The 19978-nt window shown below is 42.6% G+C and overlaps 1 protein-coding gene across 1 annotated transcript; it reads left to right on the forward strand.

Annotated features, from left to right (window-relative positions):
- Window positions 1-17727: 17727 nt before the first annotated feature.
- Window positions 17728-18749, forward strand: LOC131491696 (olfactory receptor 13J1-like). Its single transcript, XM_058694950.1, has one exon. The coding sequence runs from the start codon at window positions 17811-17813 to the stop codon at window positions 18747-18749; it is 939 nt and encodes a 312-aa protein (XP_058550933.1). The 5' UTR covers window positions 17728-17810.
- The last annotated feature ends 1229 nt before the right edge of the window (window positions 18750-19978 follow it).

Raw genomic sequence — 19978 nt, forward strand, 5'->3', positions numbered from 1 at the left:
TCGAGCCCCACGTTGGGCTCTGTGCTGACAGCTCAGAGCCTGGAGCCTGCTTCCGATTCGGTGTCTCCCTCTCTCTCCCTGCCCCCTCCCTTTCTCACACTCTGGCTCTCTCTCTCTCTCTCTCTCTCAAAAATAAATAAAACAGTAAAAAATTTTTAATAAAAAAAATGATCCTACAAATAACAGGAGCTGTTCAAACTGTCTCAAAGAATAGAGAAAGAAACTTTCCTTTTTTAATCTATAAAATTTACTTTATAAAACTAGCATAATAATCCTGATACCAGGGGCGCCTGGGTGGCTCAGTCAGTTGAACGTCCAACTTCGACTCAGGTCATGATCTCACAGCTCATGAGTTTGAGCCCCACGTCAGGCTCTGTGCTAACAGCTCAGGGCCTGGAGCCTGCTTCTGCTTCTGTGTCTCCCTCTCTCTCTGCCTCTCCCCCACTCAACACTCTGTCTCTCTCTCTCTCAAAAATAAATAAACATTAAAAAAAATTTTTTTTAATAATCCTGATACCAACCCTGACAACTATAGCATGAAAACACCATAGACAAATATCAAAATTCTAAAAAATGAATACCATGTTTGTATCCCTAGCAGAATACTGAAAGACTAATACTCCATAAGCAAATACAGTTTATTCTAGGAATGTGAGGGTGGTTTGATATTTTTAGAAATCTATTGTTGTAATTAATTATATAAATAGTGTAAAAGGAGTAAAACCATACAATCACCTCAATAGATGGCAGAAAGACATTTGATAAAATTCACTATTCATTCCTGATAAATACACAAATGAACAAAAAAATAGAAGTGTAGTATTAGAAGGATACTCTCTTAATATGATTAAAAAGAAAAATATCTCAAACCAGTAGCCAACATCATGACTGTTGGTAAAAAAAAACACAGATGTTCTCATGAAAATCAGGAATAATTAAGAATGTTCACGCTCACCACTTAAAAAAAATTACTTTTATTTTTAATTTATTTGTATTTATTTATTATTATTTTGAGAGAAAGAGAGAGCATACACACACACAGGCAGGGGAGGAGCAAAGGGAGAGGGAGGGAGAGAATCTTAATCAGGCTCCATACACAGCATGGAGTCCAACTTGGAACTCAATCTCATGAACCAACCATGAGATCATGACCTGAGCCAAAAATCAAGAGTGGGATGCTGCTGAACTGACTGAGCGACCCAGGTGCTCCTATGCTCTTTTTTAACCGTGTTAAGTAAAAGTGGTAAGAGAAACATCTGGGTGGCTCAGTCAGTTCAGCGTCTGACTCTTGATTTTGGCTCAGGTCATGATCTCCCAGTTGGTTCATAAGATCAAGCCCCGTGTAGGCTCTGTGCTGACAGCACGAAGCCACCTTGGGATTCTCTCTCCCTCTCTCTCTGCCCCTCACCCTACTCACACACTCTCTCTCCCTCAAAATAAATAAATAAACATTTTATTAAAAAAAAAAAAAAAAGAGCATAAGGGTGCCTGGGTGGCTCAGTTGGTTAAGCGTCTGACTTTGGCTCAGGTCATGATCTCATGATTCATGAGTTTAAGCCCCACATGGGGCTGGCTCTCTGCTGTCAGCACAGAGGCAGGAGCCTCAGGTCCTCTGCCCCTCCCCTGTTCTCTCTCTCTCTCAAAACTAAATAAACATTTAAAAAATAAAATAAAATAAATTTTAGAAAGAGCATAAAATAAAAGGCAGAGATCATGAATTATATAATTGCATACCTAGAAAATTTAAACGATTTTGCTAAAAACTATTCACAACTAAGAGGTTAATAAATAAGATTATTTTAAAATAAAAATACAGGGACACCTGGGTAGCTCAGTTGGTTAAGGGTTCGACTTTGGCTTAGGTCATGATCTCGCAGTTCACGAATTCGAGCCCCACGTCCGGCTCTGTGCTGACAGCTCAGAGCTTAGAGCCTCCTTCGGATTCTGTGTCTCCCTCTCTCTCTGTCCCTCCCTCGCTCGTACTCTGTCTCTCTCTCTCTCTCTCTCTCTCAAAAATAAACAAAACATTTTTTAAAAAAGGAATAAATTAAGCAAGAATACTAATGGTGGGGCAAGGAAGAAATAAAACATTCTGCTGAGGAAGGAAATATGTGAGCTTCTTCCTAGGAAGCCCAGGGTATCTGTCTGAAGAAGAATCTGAATTATTACAGAAAGAATACAAAGAAAAGGAATTAATGGGCAATCTTTTACATTCAAAACGGCCCTTTTCCTTGTAAGTCAAGCCATTTTTTGGAGAAGGTTTTCTAAGTTCCTTTTTCTCCCCCTTTCAACCTATTGAATCAGGAATCAAGCTGAGGACCCAGGCCACGGAGGTCCCCCACATTGTAGAAAGCTACCCACTTCCACACATGACAGCTGAGTAGCAGAGGTTTGAAGCTCTAAGGTAGATGGGAGCCGTGATATCCAGGGCCAGGGGAATACTGGTCTCTTCTGGCCCCACGTGGTGATGGAAAAGAGAAAAGAGACAGAAGGAGGAGGAATGAAGTATGAAATATGTGAGGTAGCCCCCAGGGAGTTCCAAAAATAAGTGGTGAGACTGTGGGAAGATGGGGTTAGAGATGAGTATATGGAAACACTGACATTACTTGAAAGGAAAATACAGTCTACAAAATCTGGGAACATAAAAATGTGACCTTATCTGTGCATATAGGGCAGTTAGTGCTGGGAATGTCTGTGTTGTAACCCTAAATATATGCACAGACAAGTCTGGAGAGCTATACAATGTGATGTTAACAGTGCTTCTCTCTGAGTGGTGAGGTTACCAGTGATTGATTTTTATTCTGGCAATCTATATTTTTTAAATTTCAACAATAAACATCTACCTTGTGTAACAATAAAAGCAACAAAAGTTGTAGCTTTAGAAAAAATATTCAGAAACCATGCCCACCCAAATAGAATAGCTCTGAATACCAGCCAAGCAATCTACCTCATTCACCAAAGAGCAGTCAGACTCCAGAATCATAAACTCAATTGGTGCCAGCTTAAATATGCCAAAAAGTGTAAGAAGTATACCAGATTGTCTGTCCTCAGAAATGTGTGGGAGCTGATTAATCCAAGGGGAATGCTCTTCCCCAACTCTCCTGGATGGTATGCCCATGAGCATTTAGACGTGAATGTGCAGATAAACAGTAAATTTTCTTGAGCCTCAGTTTCCCCTTACGCACTATGAGAGAAAGACTGGGGACAGACTGAATCTGTACAGTCTAAGTTTTTTTCCTTCCTGACTTCTCGAGTCTCTGTAACTTTCTGAAACCACCACTGAAAGATAATTGTGACCCTTAGAGTTCTATTCGTTTATCTAACTAATATCTATTTAATCAAGCCCTGAATTCAATGCTAAGGCTAGGGAGAAGAAAGACATAGTCCTTGCCCTCCAGGAGCTTTTTACCTTGAATAGGAGACCGATATAGAAATGATTACAATGTACCAGGTAAATTCTGGGACCTAAGTGTTCACAAGGCCCCAGCAAAGTGCAAAAGAAAGGGTCATTCATAAGTAATAAACTTCTTTCCCTTTTCTCCCCAACCTCCTATTTTAATAATTGCTAAAATAATTATACTTTACAAATTGATCTGACTTGAACCTCCCACAACCCTGTTATTCTCATGTTACATATGAGGCACAGCCAGGAAGTGGCAGGGCCAGAATTGAGCCCAGGCCTGCCTGCCCCCAAAGTCTACCTCTAACCCAGTCCTGGACTGAGAGATGGAACTGAATGAGACATGATGCCATCCTTGGAAAGAGAAGCCATGTCTTTGAGAATCGATACAGGAGAGGAAAAAGAGAATATGGGAGGATAATGGATAGAAAAAGGGAAGAGTCTTTCAAGACTTTTGCCCTAAAAATTTGAAAAACTCCTGATTTAGGCTTATGTAGAACATCCAAAGACATAATAGATTCCTGAGTGGCTTTCCAACCTATCCTTCACTAAAAAAAAAAAAAAAAATAGACAATAATAAAAAAAATAAGATGGTTGGATAGATGAATTCATATGTGATAAAGCAAATGTGGCAAATGGTTAACAATAGTTGAAATTAGATTTTAAGTATATGCCTATTCACACTACAGTTTTTATAACCTATATATATATTTGAAAATTTACACACACACACACACACACACACACACACACAATGTTGTAGGCAGGGGGAAATAAGCAATAGTTGGGCAGGGAAGTAGGAAAATAGAGTTTTCTAGTTCTGTCTCACTTGGTAGCTATTAGCCACATGGCAGTTGAACACATGAAATGTGGCTAGTCTGGGTTGAGAGAGTCTGTATATGTGATATAGACTTCAGATTTCAAAAACTTAGTACACAAAAGAATGGAAAATATCTCATCAATAATTTTTATCCTATTCACAGGTTGAAATAATAATTTTTATGTTGGATTAAATAAGAATATATATTTAAAGTTTATTTTGAGAGAGAGAGAGAGAGCAGGGGAGGGGCAGAAAGAGAGAGAGAGAGAGAGAGAGAGAGAGAGAGAGAGAGAGAGAGAATCGCAAGTAGACTCCATGCTGTCAGCACAGAGCCCTACTCGAGACTTAATCTCACAAACCATGAGATCATGACCTAAGCCGAAATCAAGAGTTGGATGCTTAACCAACTGAGCCACCCAGGTGCCCCTAAAATATATTATTTAAATTAATTTCACCTGCTGCTTTTTACTTTTTTTAAAGCTACACATTTAACTTATGCGTGCACAATGTGTAGCATTTCTACTGAACAGTGTCACCTAGAGCATCCAGTCACCACAGATCCTATTCCTTTGCTCACTCACACCTGCTCTGGATCATGTCCTGTGCCAGGGCAGGCAGGGATGAATCATAGTCACAGCCTCAGAGAGCTGAAGGTCTAGGTCCTGGAGACAAGCCAAGACAGACTTGAAAACACTATAGGATTTCAGTATCTAGGTAATCTCTGTAACTTCCTTGCTTATGAGTATCCACATGAAGCCTTTTTTCTTTTTCTTTTTCTTTTTTTTTTAGACTGAGGACAGAATCTTTCTAGAGTACATTTAGAAATATGTGGGGTTTTTGAAGTGGTCAGCATTTGGGGTCAGCATTTCATATGCAAGAACTAGGGAAGGTGAACATTCCACATTGAGGACAGTCCCATATGAGGAAGAAATATCTTGTCCAAAACACCAGTAGTGTACCTGTTGAGAAATCCAGTAGAGGAAGAATGACATACCTGTTTCTACCCTCTGGATAAGGACTCTGAGGCCTGTTAACCAACCCACACTGAGGTAGCACCATTATTTCTGTGGAGGCAAGAACAAGGAGTTTCCTGGGGTACTGAATCTCATAACACAATTCTGTATCTCCTGAAAGGTAGGAAAATTACCCTGGGACAGTTAGGGACACCCAAGGGTTCAACTCCCAGTAGGAAACCCATCTGATTATGAGGACTGCCAAAGGCAGTGTTCAATTAGCCCAGCCTAGTTAACCATCTGGGAGCCTGTACCCAGAGCTCAGGGCACCACTCTCCATCATTAGGCTCTAAAATGCTACAGGGACAGACCACTTCTGGAGGTGGTACCCAGTGAAAATGAGCCATCCCTCTGGTCCCATCTCTGGGGGCCAGAGCTATGGGAGATGAGGAGTGTGGGTGGGTGTGCCACATCACTTCAGCTGAAGGACAAGTCCCCAAACTAGATCCCCAGAAGGCCTTAGCTGAGCAACAGGTAAATATATAAGAACTCAGAGATAGATGAGTATCACTGCTAGCCTGTGAAAGGATCAGAAATCCCTTCCTAGAACAAGGTGCAGTGGTCCAAGCAAGAGATGATAGGTGCATGCATCACAATGGTATCTGGGAGAAAAGCAGGTAGAACAAACTTAAAATATATTATTGAGATGGAAGTAAGACAACTTTCTGACACATCTGATGAGGAGAATTAAGAAGTAGAAGCCAAGTATAAATCTAGGGATCTGGAATGAACAACTGAATAGTAGAACAGGCAGGAATAACTTCTTGAGAAACTGGTCAGTGAAGGGGAGAGGAAAGATGAGGCAGCAGCTGCAGGAGGAAATTATGTCAAAGAAGGTTTTATCTTAAAGGTGCAAGAAGATTGAGCCCTATATTCCATGGGAATCACCAAGGGAGAGAGGTGACTCATGGAATGATGTTTCTGTGGAGGAGAGAGGGATTAGGGTCAGGAATGGGGGTGGAGTGGGATAGTTTGAGATTGATTCTCCGTTTCAGTGCCTGGTGTCATGAGCCATGAGCCTCTAGCCAACTAGATACCTGAAGTGACCCTCCTTAGACCTCATTCCTTTTCCTTTCTGTTAACATTAAAAATTTTTTTAAGCTATGTGCTATTTACTACAAAAGTCTAAAAAGCGGTGATAGAAAAGTTGAAAGCAAAAAGATAGAAAAGATATGTCAAGCAAATACTAAGCAAAAGAAAACTGGTATAATGTTAATAATAGATAAAGTAAATTTTAGGGCAGAAAAATTCTAGAGATAAACAGGATCCATATACAAACACAAAGGATTATTTTCACCAGCAGGATACACCAATTATAATGTTGCATGCTCCTAATACTCAGTGAAGTGGTACAATAGAGTTTTCTAGTACTGTCTCATATGGTCGCTATTTTAGACTTTACAGAACTTTATAGAACTATAAGGAGAAATTGGTAAATTCACAATGAAGAAAAGGATTCTAACACATATCTTTTCATTATTGAGAGACCAAGCAGACAAAACTATCAGTAAGAATTTAGATTCGAATAAAGTAACTGTGAAGCTTGATAAAATGGACATATATAGAAACACTGCCCTCAGCAGAGAAGACACATTCTTTTCAAGTACACAGATGCTATTGATGAAAAATTGCCAGAAAGTAGGTCGTAAGGCAAGTCTCAACAAATTTTAAAGGATGGGTATCCTACAGACCATATTCTTTGACTACAGTGAAATTAAATTAGAAATCAAGCTGAGATAAATTTGAAAAATTTAAGGTTTACCCAATGACCTCCATTTGTTTGGAAATTAAGAAACACACTTCTATAATAATTATAATAAAAGAAATAATAGTGGAAATTACAAATTATTGAGAACAAGAGAGAAATAGCACATATCAAAATATGTAGAGTGAAATTAAGGGAGTATTTCTATTAGGAAAAATAAACTCTGAAATTTAACAAGCTTAAAAATTGAGAAGAAAGCCAAAGTGAGTAGAAGGAAGAAAATAATAAAATTAGAGTGGATTTAAATCAAATAGCAAATAGAGAAACAATAGGGAAAAATCAACAAAATCTAGAGTAAGTTTTTGAAAAAACTACAATCAACAAATCCTGAGCTAGACTAATAGAAAAAAGTGAAAAGACTCAAATAAATAGAATCAGAAACGAAAGAGGAGACACTACAACAAATGACAGAGAAATAAAAAAGAACATAAGGAATTAGTATGAACAATTATACACCAACATATTGCATAATCTAGAAGAAATGGACAAATTCTTAGAAGCCCATAACCTATGAAAACTGAACTGAAAAGAAATAAACAGACCAATAACAAATAAGGAGATTGAATCAGTAACCCAAAACCTCCCACCAAAGACACACTAGGGATCTGGAATGAACAACTGAATAGTAGAACACATCACAGATGGCTTCACGTGTGAATTCTACCAAACACCCAAAGAAAAATTAAAACCAAAAAAAGAAAAAGAAAAAAAAAACACACAGAACAAGAGAGAACACTTGCAACTCATTTTATGAGGCTAGCATCACCTTGATACCAAATGGAAACACAGCTGCCACAAGGGAAAAAAACAAAACAAAACAAAACTAATATCTAATATCTAACTAACAAGCTAATATCTAACTAATCTCTATCTTACTATCTAACTAATATTTAAACTAACAAGCTAATATCTTTGATGAACTTACATGCAAAAATCCTCAGTAAAAATTTTATAAAACTGAATTTAAAAACATATTAAGAGGATTATATAGCACAACAAGTCAGATTTATTCCTGGAATGCAAGGATGGTTCAACATACAACAATCAATCAATGTAAGACACCACATCAACAAAATGAAGAACAAAAAACACATGAACATCTCAACTGATGCAGGAGAAGCATTTGACAAAATTCAACACTATTTAACTATAAAAACACTCAACAAAATAAAAATAGAAGAAAACTACTTCAACATAATAAAACTCATATATGAAAAACACACAGCAAACATCATACTCAAAAGTGAAAGACTGAAAGCTTTTCCTCTAAGATCAGGAACAAAGCAAGGATGCCCCCCTTTCAACGTAGTACTGAAAGTTCTAGCCAGAGAAATTAGGAAAGAAAAAGAAATAAAGGCAACCTAATTGGAACTAAATAAGTAAAGTTATCTCTATTTGAAGAAAATCTGATATTTAGAAAACTCTAAAGACTTCACAAAAAAAGCTGTTAATGATAATAAATGAACTCAGCAACATAGCAAGATACTACACACAAAAGTCAACACACAAAAATCAGCTGCATTTCTATACATGAACAATGAACAATCTGAAAAATAAATAACAAAAATAAGTCCATGTACAATAGCACCATAAAGAATAAAAGACTTAGGAATTAACCAAAGAACTGAAAGACTTGAACAATAAAAAAATACAAATATTGCTGAAAGAAATTAAAACAGGCATAAATAAATAGAAACACTTCCTATGCTCCTGGATTGCAAGACTTACCATCCTTTAAATATCAAAACTACCCAAAGTGACCTACAGATTCAGTGCAATCCCTATGAAAATCCCGAGGACATGTTTTGCAGAAATAGAAAAACTCATCCTAAAATTCAATGGAATCTCAAAGGATACTGAGCAGCCAAAAACAATCTTGTAAAAGAAGAGCAAAACTGGAGGACTCACACTTCCTGATTCCAAAACTCACTACAAAGTTACAGCAATCAGAACAGTGTGGCATTGGCAAAAGAGGGGGGGGGGGTGAGAGAGAGAGAGAGAGAGAGAGAGAGATCTATAAACCAATAGAATAAAATAGCCCAGAAATAAACTCCCACACATATGGTCAAATGATTATTGACAAGGGTGCCAAGACCATTCAATGGGGAAAGGACAGTCTTTGCAACAAATGGCACTGGAAAAACTGGATATCCACATGAAAAGAATGAAGTTAAACCCTTACCTAAAGGGATCCCATACCCCCAAATTAACTCAACATGGATTAAAGACCTAAATGTAAGACCTGAAAGAATAAAACTCTTAGAAGAAAGCACAAGACACAAGTCTTATAACATTAGATCTGGCAATGACTTCTTAGATATGACACCAAGGACATAGGTAACAAAAAAACATTAGACAAACCGGACCTAATGAAAAATTTTAAACTTTGTGTATCAAAAAATACTATCTATAGAATATAAAGGCAACCTAAAAAATAGGAGAAAATATTTGCAAATCATATATTTGATAAGAGATTAATATCCAGAATCTATAGAGAACCTCTAAAACTTGACAACAACAACAACAAAAAAAACAATTTAATTCAAAAGTGGGAATAAGATTTGTGTCAACATTTCTCCAAAATGATATATGAATGGTCAATAAGTACATGAAAAGATGCTCAATATCACTCATCATTATGGAAATGGAATTGAAAACCACAATAAGCTACTACCTCATGCCCATTACAATGGCTATTATTAAGAAAGAAAACAGAAATTAACAAGTTTTGGCAAGGATGTGGAGAAATTAGAACTCTTGCATGCTGTTGATGGGAAAGCAAAATAGTACAGCCACTGTAGAAAATAGTACGAAGCTTCCTCAAAAAAATTTTTTTAAAGAATTGGCATATCATCCAGCAATTCCACTTTGGGTATATACCCACAACAATCAAAAGCAGGGTTAATATTAGCATAGCAGCATTGTTCACAGCAGCTAAAACATGGGAGCAACCCAAGTTTCCATCAACTGATGAATGGATAAGCAAAATGTATATATACATACAATGGACTATTTGTTAGTCTTAAAAAAAGGAAGAGATTCTGCAATGTCTACAATAAGGATGAACCTTGAAGGCATTATGCTAATTGAAATAAGCCAGTCACAAAAAGACAAGTACCATATGATTCCACATAGTAGGCTCATCTTATTTACAATTCTCTATTGCCTTGTCTATGAATTCAGTTTCCATTTACTATCTCCAGGAATGATGATACAGAAGCTGAAGGAGTTACTGAGAGGATTTCAGCTGGGCTTGGTGGCTCCCCATTCCTCCTGGGACTTTTTTCTGTGAGTCTCTGGTTCAAGCATTGACAATTACTGACTCAGTTGGAAGGCAAGCATCTCTGATGCCCAACTACCTGAACCTGCCTGCTTGCTGCCAAGTTAGAGTCCCTAACCAGTCATCCTGATGGTTGCCTCAGGCCCTTCCCCCTGCTCCTGGTAACTGTTGCCTCTGAGCTGAGAACCCCCAAAACCACTGTCCTTACTGTAGTAATCCCTCCCTTATTTTTTTGGCTGTGGTTTCTTCTAACAATCCAATCTCATTTGCTTACCATTTTCAGCAATTCCTCGACATTTCTGGTCTGCTGGTAGCACTGTCTCTGATTTTTCGGTGCTGTTAAGAATTTATTTTCATTTAAACATGTAAAACTTTTATCTTCTACAACTTTTGGGGAAGCCATCCACACAAGTGTTGAGTTTCCAAACTTGGCTGGTGCCAAGGATTCAAGATCTTACTTTCTGGACCAAAGTTGATATATACTTTTCTGATTTGTAAGTTTATTGATATGAAAGGCATCCAGATTCATAAAAGTAAAGGTATATTTGAGGTTTTGGCCTCATTGAAAATGACATAAAGATAATTATAAAGCTTAGAGAAAGGATGTATTAGTGAATAGACTGCTGGATTCTGAGAGAATAGATTCTTTTAACGTTTATTTATTTTTGAGAGACAGAGCATGAGCTGGGGAAGGGCAGAGGGAGAGGGAGACACAGAATCCCAAGCAGGGCCCAGGCTCTGAACTGTCAGTGCAGGGCCCCATTCAGGGCTTGAACTCACAAACAGTTAGATCATGACCTGAGCTGAAGTCAGAAGCTTAACAGACTGACCCACCCAGGTGCCCTGAGAATAGATTCTTTTAATACACATTTGGTCTCTTCCCTCAGTTAGAAGCTAGTAGAGCCCAAGGTGACAGGGCGCACAGCCACATAACTGGGGCACACAGATTTTATGCCCACCGGATTCCTTGATCTGTCATCCTGCCACCATTGTGATCTCCCTAGGCCTGAGCCTTGGAATTCAGGGCTTCATAGCTGTTCCAACCACGTCCTCCCAATTTCCCAAAGATCATCAAGATTGGCCTGATGTCCACCAGGTGGAGCCCAGAAGCTAGAGGCCATCAGCTCACCCCCAAATCAATCTTGCATCTCTGACAAGAGTAAAACACCGAGAGGCAGAAGGGTTTATCCCAGAAATATAAGAAGAGTTTGACCTTGGGAAAAAATATATATTGATGGAAATCACTTCATTAACATATTAGAAGGGGAAGAGCTCTATGATCATGATGGATACAGTAAAAGATCTGGATTAATGGAGAAACAAACAATATTCCTGGATGAGAAAATTTGATTTTATAATGATGTCAATACTGCCTCCCAAATTAGTTAATGAATTAAAGGCAAAATCTCAGAAGAGATTTCGTGAAATTTGTCAAAATGACTGCAAAATGTTTCTGGAAAAGGAAATGTGCTAGAAAAACCAAGATACTATTGAAAAAGGCTAGTAAGAAGGAATTTGACCTAGAAGATATCAATATAGACTAGTAATCTACAGTAATTAAAACAGTGTGGTATGAGGACTGTAAGAGACAATAAAATTTATTTAAAACATAATATTATGTCTAGAAAGAGATCCATAAATATATGAAAAATTAGTATTGGTAAACAGTGTTGCAACAAATATAATGCTAGAAAAATGCATGTAATCTAGTGAACAGATATCCTGGTTTGGGGAGGGAGGAATGGATTACCCAGGAACATGAGGAAACTGTGGGATGACAGATAAATTCTCAGTCTTGATTGCGCCGATGGCTTCATGACTATACGCTTATGTTAAAATTCATCAGATTACATGATTTAAATATAAGCAATTGTACATCACTTATCTTTAATAAGACTAGAACAAAAAAGCATGCTTTAAAGCCATATTTACATATGGTTACAAAATTGATCTTTCTATGTAGATATGCATATGTAAAGGACCAGAAAAATATGTAGATAGACACACATAAAATTAGAACACTGGCTACCTTAGGGGAGTCAGGGAGAGGGAGCATGAAGGAGTATAACTTTTACATCATACACTTTTGTATTCTTTGCATCTTTTTTTTTAAAGCTTATTTATTTATTTTGAGAGAGACAGAGAGAGAACAAGTGGGGGAGGGGTAGAGAGAGTGGGAGAGACAGAATCCCAAGCAGGTTCTGTGCTGTCAGCATGGAGTCCGATGTGGGGCTCAAACTCACAAAACATGAGATCTTGACCTGAGCTGAGATCAAGAGTCGGACGCTTAACTGAGTGAGCCACGCAGGCGCCCCTCTTCATGTTTTTTTAAAAGAATGTTCTGGGGGTACCTGGGTGGCTCAGTCGGTTAAGTGTCCCACTTCAGCTCAGGTCATGATCTCACCGTTCAAGAGTTCGAGCCCCATGATGGGCTCTGTACTGACAGCTCAGAGCCCGGAGCCTGCTTCCGATTCTGTGTCTCCCCCTCTCTGTCCTTCCCCCGCTTATACTGCCTCTCTCAGTGTCTCAAAAAATGAATAAATGTTAAAAAAAAAAAAAGTAAAATAATAAAATAAAAGAATGTTCTATATGTATAGCTTGTATAAATACACAAAAAGCTAATAAAGTCACTTGTATTTTAAAATAGTTAAATAAAAATCCAACAACAATAACAATAGCCAGCTCTAAAACGACCCTATTTGATAAAGAGGCCCTCCAGCCCACAGAGGCATGGACTCTGAGAACTAAAAGGAACCTCAAGGAGCAACCATCAAGATGCCTATTTTGAGGTTGGAGAAGAGGAGCCGGGTGCAGTGAGAGGCACCCAGTCACTGCCTGACCTGGGCAGACCTGCTTTGCACTGAGGGAGATGCATTCAAGGCAGACAAATCAGCGTCACAGAGCAAACCCCGGACACTGAGCCAGCTCCTTCCTCTCTAGAGCAGTTTCCTTGTCTCTACAATGAGGGTGGGCCAGGATGGTAAATATGGACTCCTTGCTCTGATATTCTGTAATTCTGTTTGTCTCTTTTCATCTAGTTCCCTCCTCGTTACACTCTTTCCAGATTTTGCATTTTCTTGAGATCCTTATGACAGTTGAACCAGGACCTCTAACTCTCCTGGAAAGCACCCCTGCCTATCATTTGTGTACTCACCATTCATTAATGTTTAAATTTATTCACTGAGAACTCTTTATGCATTTATTTAACTGCTCATCCACTCACTCATTTACTCATTCTATAAACATGCTTGGGTCACACTGGCTGGGGACTGATCTGTGAGTGCGGATCCCGACCCTGAGTCACTTTCTCCAACTTTTTCACACCAATTAAGATTTCCAAATAGACTCTGTGTAATTGGGTCTTTGGGACATCATCCCTGAAGCACCCCAAAGTTTCTACGCTGGGCACATTTTCCCTTCTCCCTCTAAATTGCCTTGGGGATTGCACAGTCCCTTGGCACGTAGGGAGCTCTGAAAGGTGCCTACTCCATTTGACCTGCCTGCTCCCTGGGAGGCTGTCGGCCACGATGGAGCCGGGAGCCACCCAGGTCAGGGAGTCCCTGGGAGGCCGCAGTAAGCTACTGAGTGCCCTGTTCAGCCTTGAGCCCATCAGAATTTCCTAATTCCAACAAGTATGATACTCTTCAGAGAACCTCCCACTGAATTTTGAGTACTTTACCTAATTCCACCCAATTCTAAAAGCTCTACTTAATTCTATTGAGTTGTAAACACTTCACTGAATTTTGCAAAAGTCTAGGCATGTGTTCTTAGTTGGGAAAGCTGAGTCAGTGTGAAACCCCATGTCCTGCCCACCAGGGTTCGCTGTGTAAAGGAGGCTTGGGCCCACTTCTTTGAACTGTGTTCTCCTAGCTGCAGCCAAAGAAGGTTCCTGGTCTCTAAAGTATATTCCAGGGAACAAGGGACATGAATCTGAAAAAGCCTCAAGGTAAGTAAAAAAATGGAGATATGGGGGCAGATGAAGGGGACTTGGCTAGGAGTCAGGACCTCCAAGGAATTACTGGAACCTTGGCTTCCCCCTCCAACTCAGTGTGTGATGATGCTGGGCAAGCCCTTCTCTCTCTGGACCTCAGTCTCCCCATATGTAAAGAGGGGTTGGTCTACGTGAGCTGTGAGACTCTTCCAGTTCTGCCAGGCTGTCCTCCAGATTAGGAACAGCTCATGTTTTTCACCCAGCTGCTCACTCCCAATTTGTCTTAGTTCCATGAAGTCACATCAAGACAGGAAGAAGTTGATGGCTTCAACTTGGCCTTCAGAACCTAGGGGAGGAGACGCCACCCCTGTGGGCTGGCAGGGTAGGCAACAAGCGAGAAGTGAGTGAGAGAGGTGAGTGCCACCTTGAAAATGCCAGCAGGGCTGTGCACAAAGGAGAGAGGGCTCAAGGTGGCCCAGGAGAAACAAAGGAAGGTTCCCTGGTGGGGGTAGCATCTGAACTGGTTTTTAGGTAGCAGATGGCCAGGAGTAAGGCAGAGGCAGAAAGGACACTGTAGGCTCTGCAGACAAAGCTTCCTAGCCCTGCTTTGAGAACCAGAGTTCCATAGTATCCATACACATCCCTTCTTGGCCCCTCTTCCCAGAGGCCCTCATCCCCCAGCTAAAGGGGAGACAAAAGAGCAGGGAGAGACAGCAACTCAGCACACAGGCTGGAAAGCAGACAAGACATTAGAGCTGGTTTTGTGACCATGTCCCTGCTCTGATGTTTCTCTGTCTTCCTGGTTCAGTCCAGACAAAGTTTTCTCCCTACCCCAAGGGCTGTTCCTTCTCTACTGACACGTCCAGGGTCCCAGTAGAATGCTTGGTCTCCATTCATCCTAGTAGTCCTGCTTGGTCCTCTGAAGCCCTGGCCACAACTCAAAGGATCCGTACTACCAGGTGTGTGTGTGTGTGTGTGTGTGTGTGTGTGTGTGTGTGTGTGTGTAAGAGAGAGAGAGAGAGAGCCCATGAGAGAGTGCCTGCTACACATATGCATACACTCACGTGGATGACCATACAGGCACGTACATGAGCCCATGTGTGGCATATACACACACAGGCACGTATGTGCATACAGGGGGGTCAAACAGTTGTTTGTACCCACACATGGAGTTGGGGGCATATATGGGGACATTACGTGGGTGTATGTATATTGCGATAGAGAGCCAACAGCTGCTTATGTTTGTTAGTGACTTTAGGGGATAGATTATAGTATATGGAGCTGTGCAAAGGAAGCTATGGCATGGCCCAACTACTGGGGCTTCAGGAAAGCACAGTGCCCCCTCTATGCTGCCCACAGCCCTGGCACAGCGCCTGCTGCTATTGACACTCTGTTAAATAGAGGTGCCCCTCCATGAGCCCTGTCTCAGGTTTTCCCGGCCGAATCTTGGAGGGAGCTTGCGGATCACACTCCTCTACCCCACAATGTGTCTAGACACAGTCAAGAAAAGGCAAGACCTTCTATTTGAGGTCCCAAGACTAGGGCAGAGCTCTCCCTGATGCAGAAGAGGCCCTTCGTTCCTGCAGTAGGACCCAGAGCCCTGGACCCTGTGTTTATTCTGTGTGAGAGGAAAGCGTCCACAGGGGCCACTCGTCTTGAACTTTGCTGGGTGGTGCAGGCCCAGTAACACCCAGAGACTCCATACTGGGAAGGATTTTTGTGACCCTTAGCATGGCTTAACAGAAAGAGAGAGAAAAAAAAAGGAAGAAGTATGTCCATGGGCGAAGTAGGCTTCCTGTCACTAGAGGCCCGCAAACAGAAGCAGGATGAAGCTAGGCATGGAAATTGGAGATGATTTCTGCATAGAAATGGTTTGAATTTAGTGGCCCGGGAGCATATTTGTTCCCCTAATGCCTAGCATGATGACTGTAATAGGCGCTCAATCTCTCCTTCATTCTGGAATGGATAAACACAGGAGGAGTAAAAGAAGGAAACTCTCATGCAAGTGAGGCACGGACAGGAACTGGTGCTCACTCTAGATCCGGGCTTGGACAGCGTGTCCCATGGGTTTATTGACATCTTGCAAGTGTCTGAAACACTAAGTATGTCCATGGGACATGTTGACACATGCTCATTACCTGGTAAGAAGACTGACGGGAGAATGTGGGAGAAAGATGTTCATCCACTGTGATTAAAGAACAACCAACATTTGGTGCTCGACAGAAGCAAATCTCTGCCGTGAGCATGATGTCAGTGCCATGCATTTGGGAGGACTAGATTCTAGGCCCACCTTGCCAGAGGCTTACGATGTGACCTCAGCTTCCTACCTGTGCAATGAGATCCAATGGATTCACCTCTCAGGGAGTTTTCCATGCAGATGCCTTAGGAATTCATGAAGTCAAAGCAGCTCTAGCTCAGGCCCAGAGAAAATAGGAGGTTTGGGGCCAGGCCAACTAGTCCTTCAAATTTCAGCTCAAAAGCCTGTGATGAAGGCAGATTCTGAAGGTCAATCCACACACAGTAGCTGACAAACAGGCCCTGTGGAAGGACAGGTTGGATGAGCCAACTGATAAGCTCAGAGATCAGCAGCCCCTCCAATGTGAGGCACAATGTATGCTTCATGCATGGAGACCAGAGCTAACCTGAAGACACAAATCAGATTTCTGCAGGCTGAGAAATAAGGGAAAAGGGCGTTCCCAACAGTGGGAACAGTATAAAGCAGCTCAGAGGTTCCTTAAAGCCAAGAGGAACCTCAGGAACCATCTAGCCCAGGGATTCTCAAGTGTGGCACTGTGGCCAACAGAAGTAGCATCACCCAGACAAACTGAGTGAGAAACTCTGCGGATGGAACTCCACAATCTGTATTTTAACAAACTTTCCAGGTGATTCTAGTACACATTAATTTGAAGACCTCTGATCCAGTATACTTTTTTCCAAACTATGTTAATAGAATACTTATGTGCTGTAGATTAATGTAAAAAGAATGATACCCATGGTCAAATAAGTTTGGGAACTACATGCCCTGTACCACTTTTGGAAAGTTACAAATCACATTGGCATATAAGGCTCTGAGAAGTCCTGCAGTAAAGAACTTTATTTACTTTCACTTAATCTAGTGGTACCTCAAATTAATTTTTCAGATTGCCTACTAACATTTCCATTAACACTCTCTTAGGGAAATGCTGATCCAGATCAATGCTCACTTTTCACGTGGATGAATTGCGGCCTAGAGGTGTGCAAATTGTCCAAACTCGAGGACAGACTGTGCATAAAAGCTGGAAAAGGCCCAAGCAATATACTTCAACCCAAAAGATGTTCTTTTTTTTTAATGTTTATTTTTGAGAGAGAGAGAGCACGAGCAGGGGAAGGGCAGAGAGAGAGAGGGAGACAGAGGATCTAAAGCAGGTTCTGCAATGAGAGCACAGAGCCCAACACAGGGCTTGAACTCATGGACTGTAAAGTCCTGACCTGAGCCAAAGTCGGATGCTCGACTGACTGAACCACCCAGGCACCCCAACCCAAAAGAGGTTCTGTGGGCTCTCCACCACCGTACACCCTCTTTCCCTCCATCCCAGCTGTGTGCCCCCTTGAGCACTGCAGTATGGAGCTGGTCAATAGGACAGAGATCTCTGAGTTCTTTCTGAAAGGGTTTTCTGGCTACCCGGCCCTGGAGCACCTGCTCTTCCCTGTGTGCTCAGCCATGTACCTGGTGACCCTGCTGGGAAACACTGCCATCCTGGCAGTGAGCGTCTTAGATGTCCGCCTGCACACGCCCATGTACTTCTTCCTGGGCAACCTCTCCATCCTGGACATCTGCTACACATCCACCTTTGTGCCTCTGATGCTGGTCCACCTCCTGTCAGCTCAGAAGACCATCTCCTTTATTGGCTGTGCAGTCCAGATGTGTCTGAGCCTGTCCGCAGGCTCCACAGAGTGTCTACTGCTCGCTATCATGGCCTACGATCGCTACCTGGCCATTTGCCGGCCACTCAGGTACCCCGTGCTCATGAGCCACCGGCTCTGCTTATTCCTGGCGGGAACCGCCTGGGTCCTCTGCCTCTTCAAGTCGGTGACTGAGACGGTCATTGCCATGAGGTTGCCCTTCTGTGGCCGCCAAGTGGTTAGTCACTTCACCTGTGAGATCCTGGCAGTGCTGAAGCTGGCATGCGGCGACACGTCAGTCAGTGAAGTCTTCCTGCTGGTGGGCGCCATTCTGCTGCTGCCTGTACCCCTGGCATTCATCTGCCTGTCCTACATACTTATTCTGGCCACCATCCTGAGGGTGCCTTCAGCCGCTGGGCGCCGCAAAGCCTTCTCCACCTGCTCGGCACACCTGGCTGTGGTGATGCTTTTCTATGGTACCGTAATATTCATGTACATGAAACCCAAGAGCAAGGAGGCACACGTCTCTGACGAGGTCTTCACGGTCCTCTATGCTGTGGTCACACCCATGCTGAACCCTGTCATCTACAGCTTGAGGAACACGGAAGTGAAGGAGGCTGCCAGGAAAGTGTGGGGTAGAAGTTGGACCTCCAAGTGAGGGACACCTGGGCTCTTTAGGGTAGTGGGTAGAGGGAGGACAGGTGTGGTGCAGGGCTGTGTGGCTGGAATCTTCACCCCAGAAAGCAGCATCGAGTCCCACTGGGGCCGCCACAGTGCTCACAAAGTGCTCACAGTGCTCACAAAGCACCGCTTGGTTCCTCCCCTGGCATGGCATGGCCTGGCCAGCTCTCGGCACCACCGCCTGCACCTCTACAGCGGCTCCTGGCTGGCCTCAAGACTTCACTCTCAGTCTCCTTCCACTCTATCCTCCCTGGGGGATAGATAGAGGGGCCTCTAGATACAGGGGCCTTTTTGAAAAGCACATGTGATCACACCCTCTCCTGACTGAAACCCAGTGGCTGCCCACTGCCCTCAGGACAAAGCATAAGCTTCTCAGTGGGGCATTCAGGGCCCTCACAAGCCGGCCCTGCTAGTCCTGACTAACCCCTGGGCTCCTGCCCCACATTCCCCCTCCTGACAGCCACACGTGCCAGCCAGGTGTGAGCCCCGGGATTGGCCAGCACTGCCCAGCTCTGTGCTCTTTTGGCTCTTCCCACGAGGCAGCACAACTCCACATGTAAAAGGATGGCCTGTCAAGGGCCAGCTCGAATGCCACCTCCCCCACAAAGCTTTGCCCCTCCCTGAGCTCCTCGTGCTTTATTTTCAGCGTTACTATAAGAGCAGAGAGGGTAAGAAGCCACTCTGGCCCACAGCCCAGCCCTGCCCAACCCTAGGCCTCCGATAGGTTTCTTAAATACATTCACGAACACATGAGTGTAGGGGTGATATAGTGGCAGAGCCTGGGGTCCTTCCTGAATCTGAGCGGAGCTAAGTTCAGAGATGACAGGCATGGTACCCAGGGAGGTGACAGTAGAGGAAGTGATGAGGCCCAGAATCCATGATTTCCAGACCCGTCTGGCCACCAGGGCACCCATCACCCTGAACAGCCCAGGGCCTGTGTTCCCGATGTCTCTCTTGAGCACGAAAAGCAGCCTCTTCCATGCCTCCCAGCCCAGCATCCAGGCCTCACCTGGCTTTGGGGAGACTTGCTCTATCCTTCCTTACCTCATTGTAGGGATCCTGCCAGAGCTGCCCCTTCCTGGTGCTCAGCCTCTTCTCAGCTTTCCTTTCTGAGAACTCAGTGAGCACACAGCAGAAATGGATGCAGATTCACAGGGCATCTCCCTTCCCTGCCCCCCTCTGGCCTCAGTGGTACTGTCTGCGTGA

The sequence above is a fragment of the Neofelis nebulosa genome, chromosome 12, assembly GCF_028018385.1.
Source record: "Neofelis nebulosa isolate mNeoNeb1 chromosome 12, mNeoNeb1.pri, whole genome shotgun sequence".
NCBI classification, from domain to species: Eukaryota; Metazoa; Chordata; class Mammalia; order Carnivora; family Felidae; genus Neofelis; species Neofelis nebulosa.

Excerpts from the sequence above, each read along its gene's own strand:
- LOC131491696 (XM_058694950.1), top strand. The coding sequence starts at position 17,811 with ATGGAGCTGGTCAATAGGACAGAGATCTCTGAGTTCTTTCTGAAAGGG.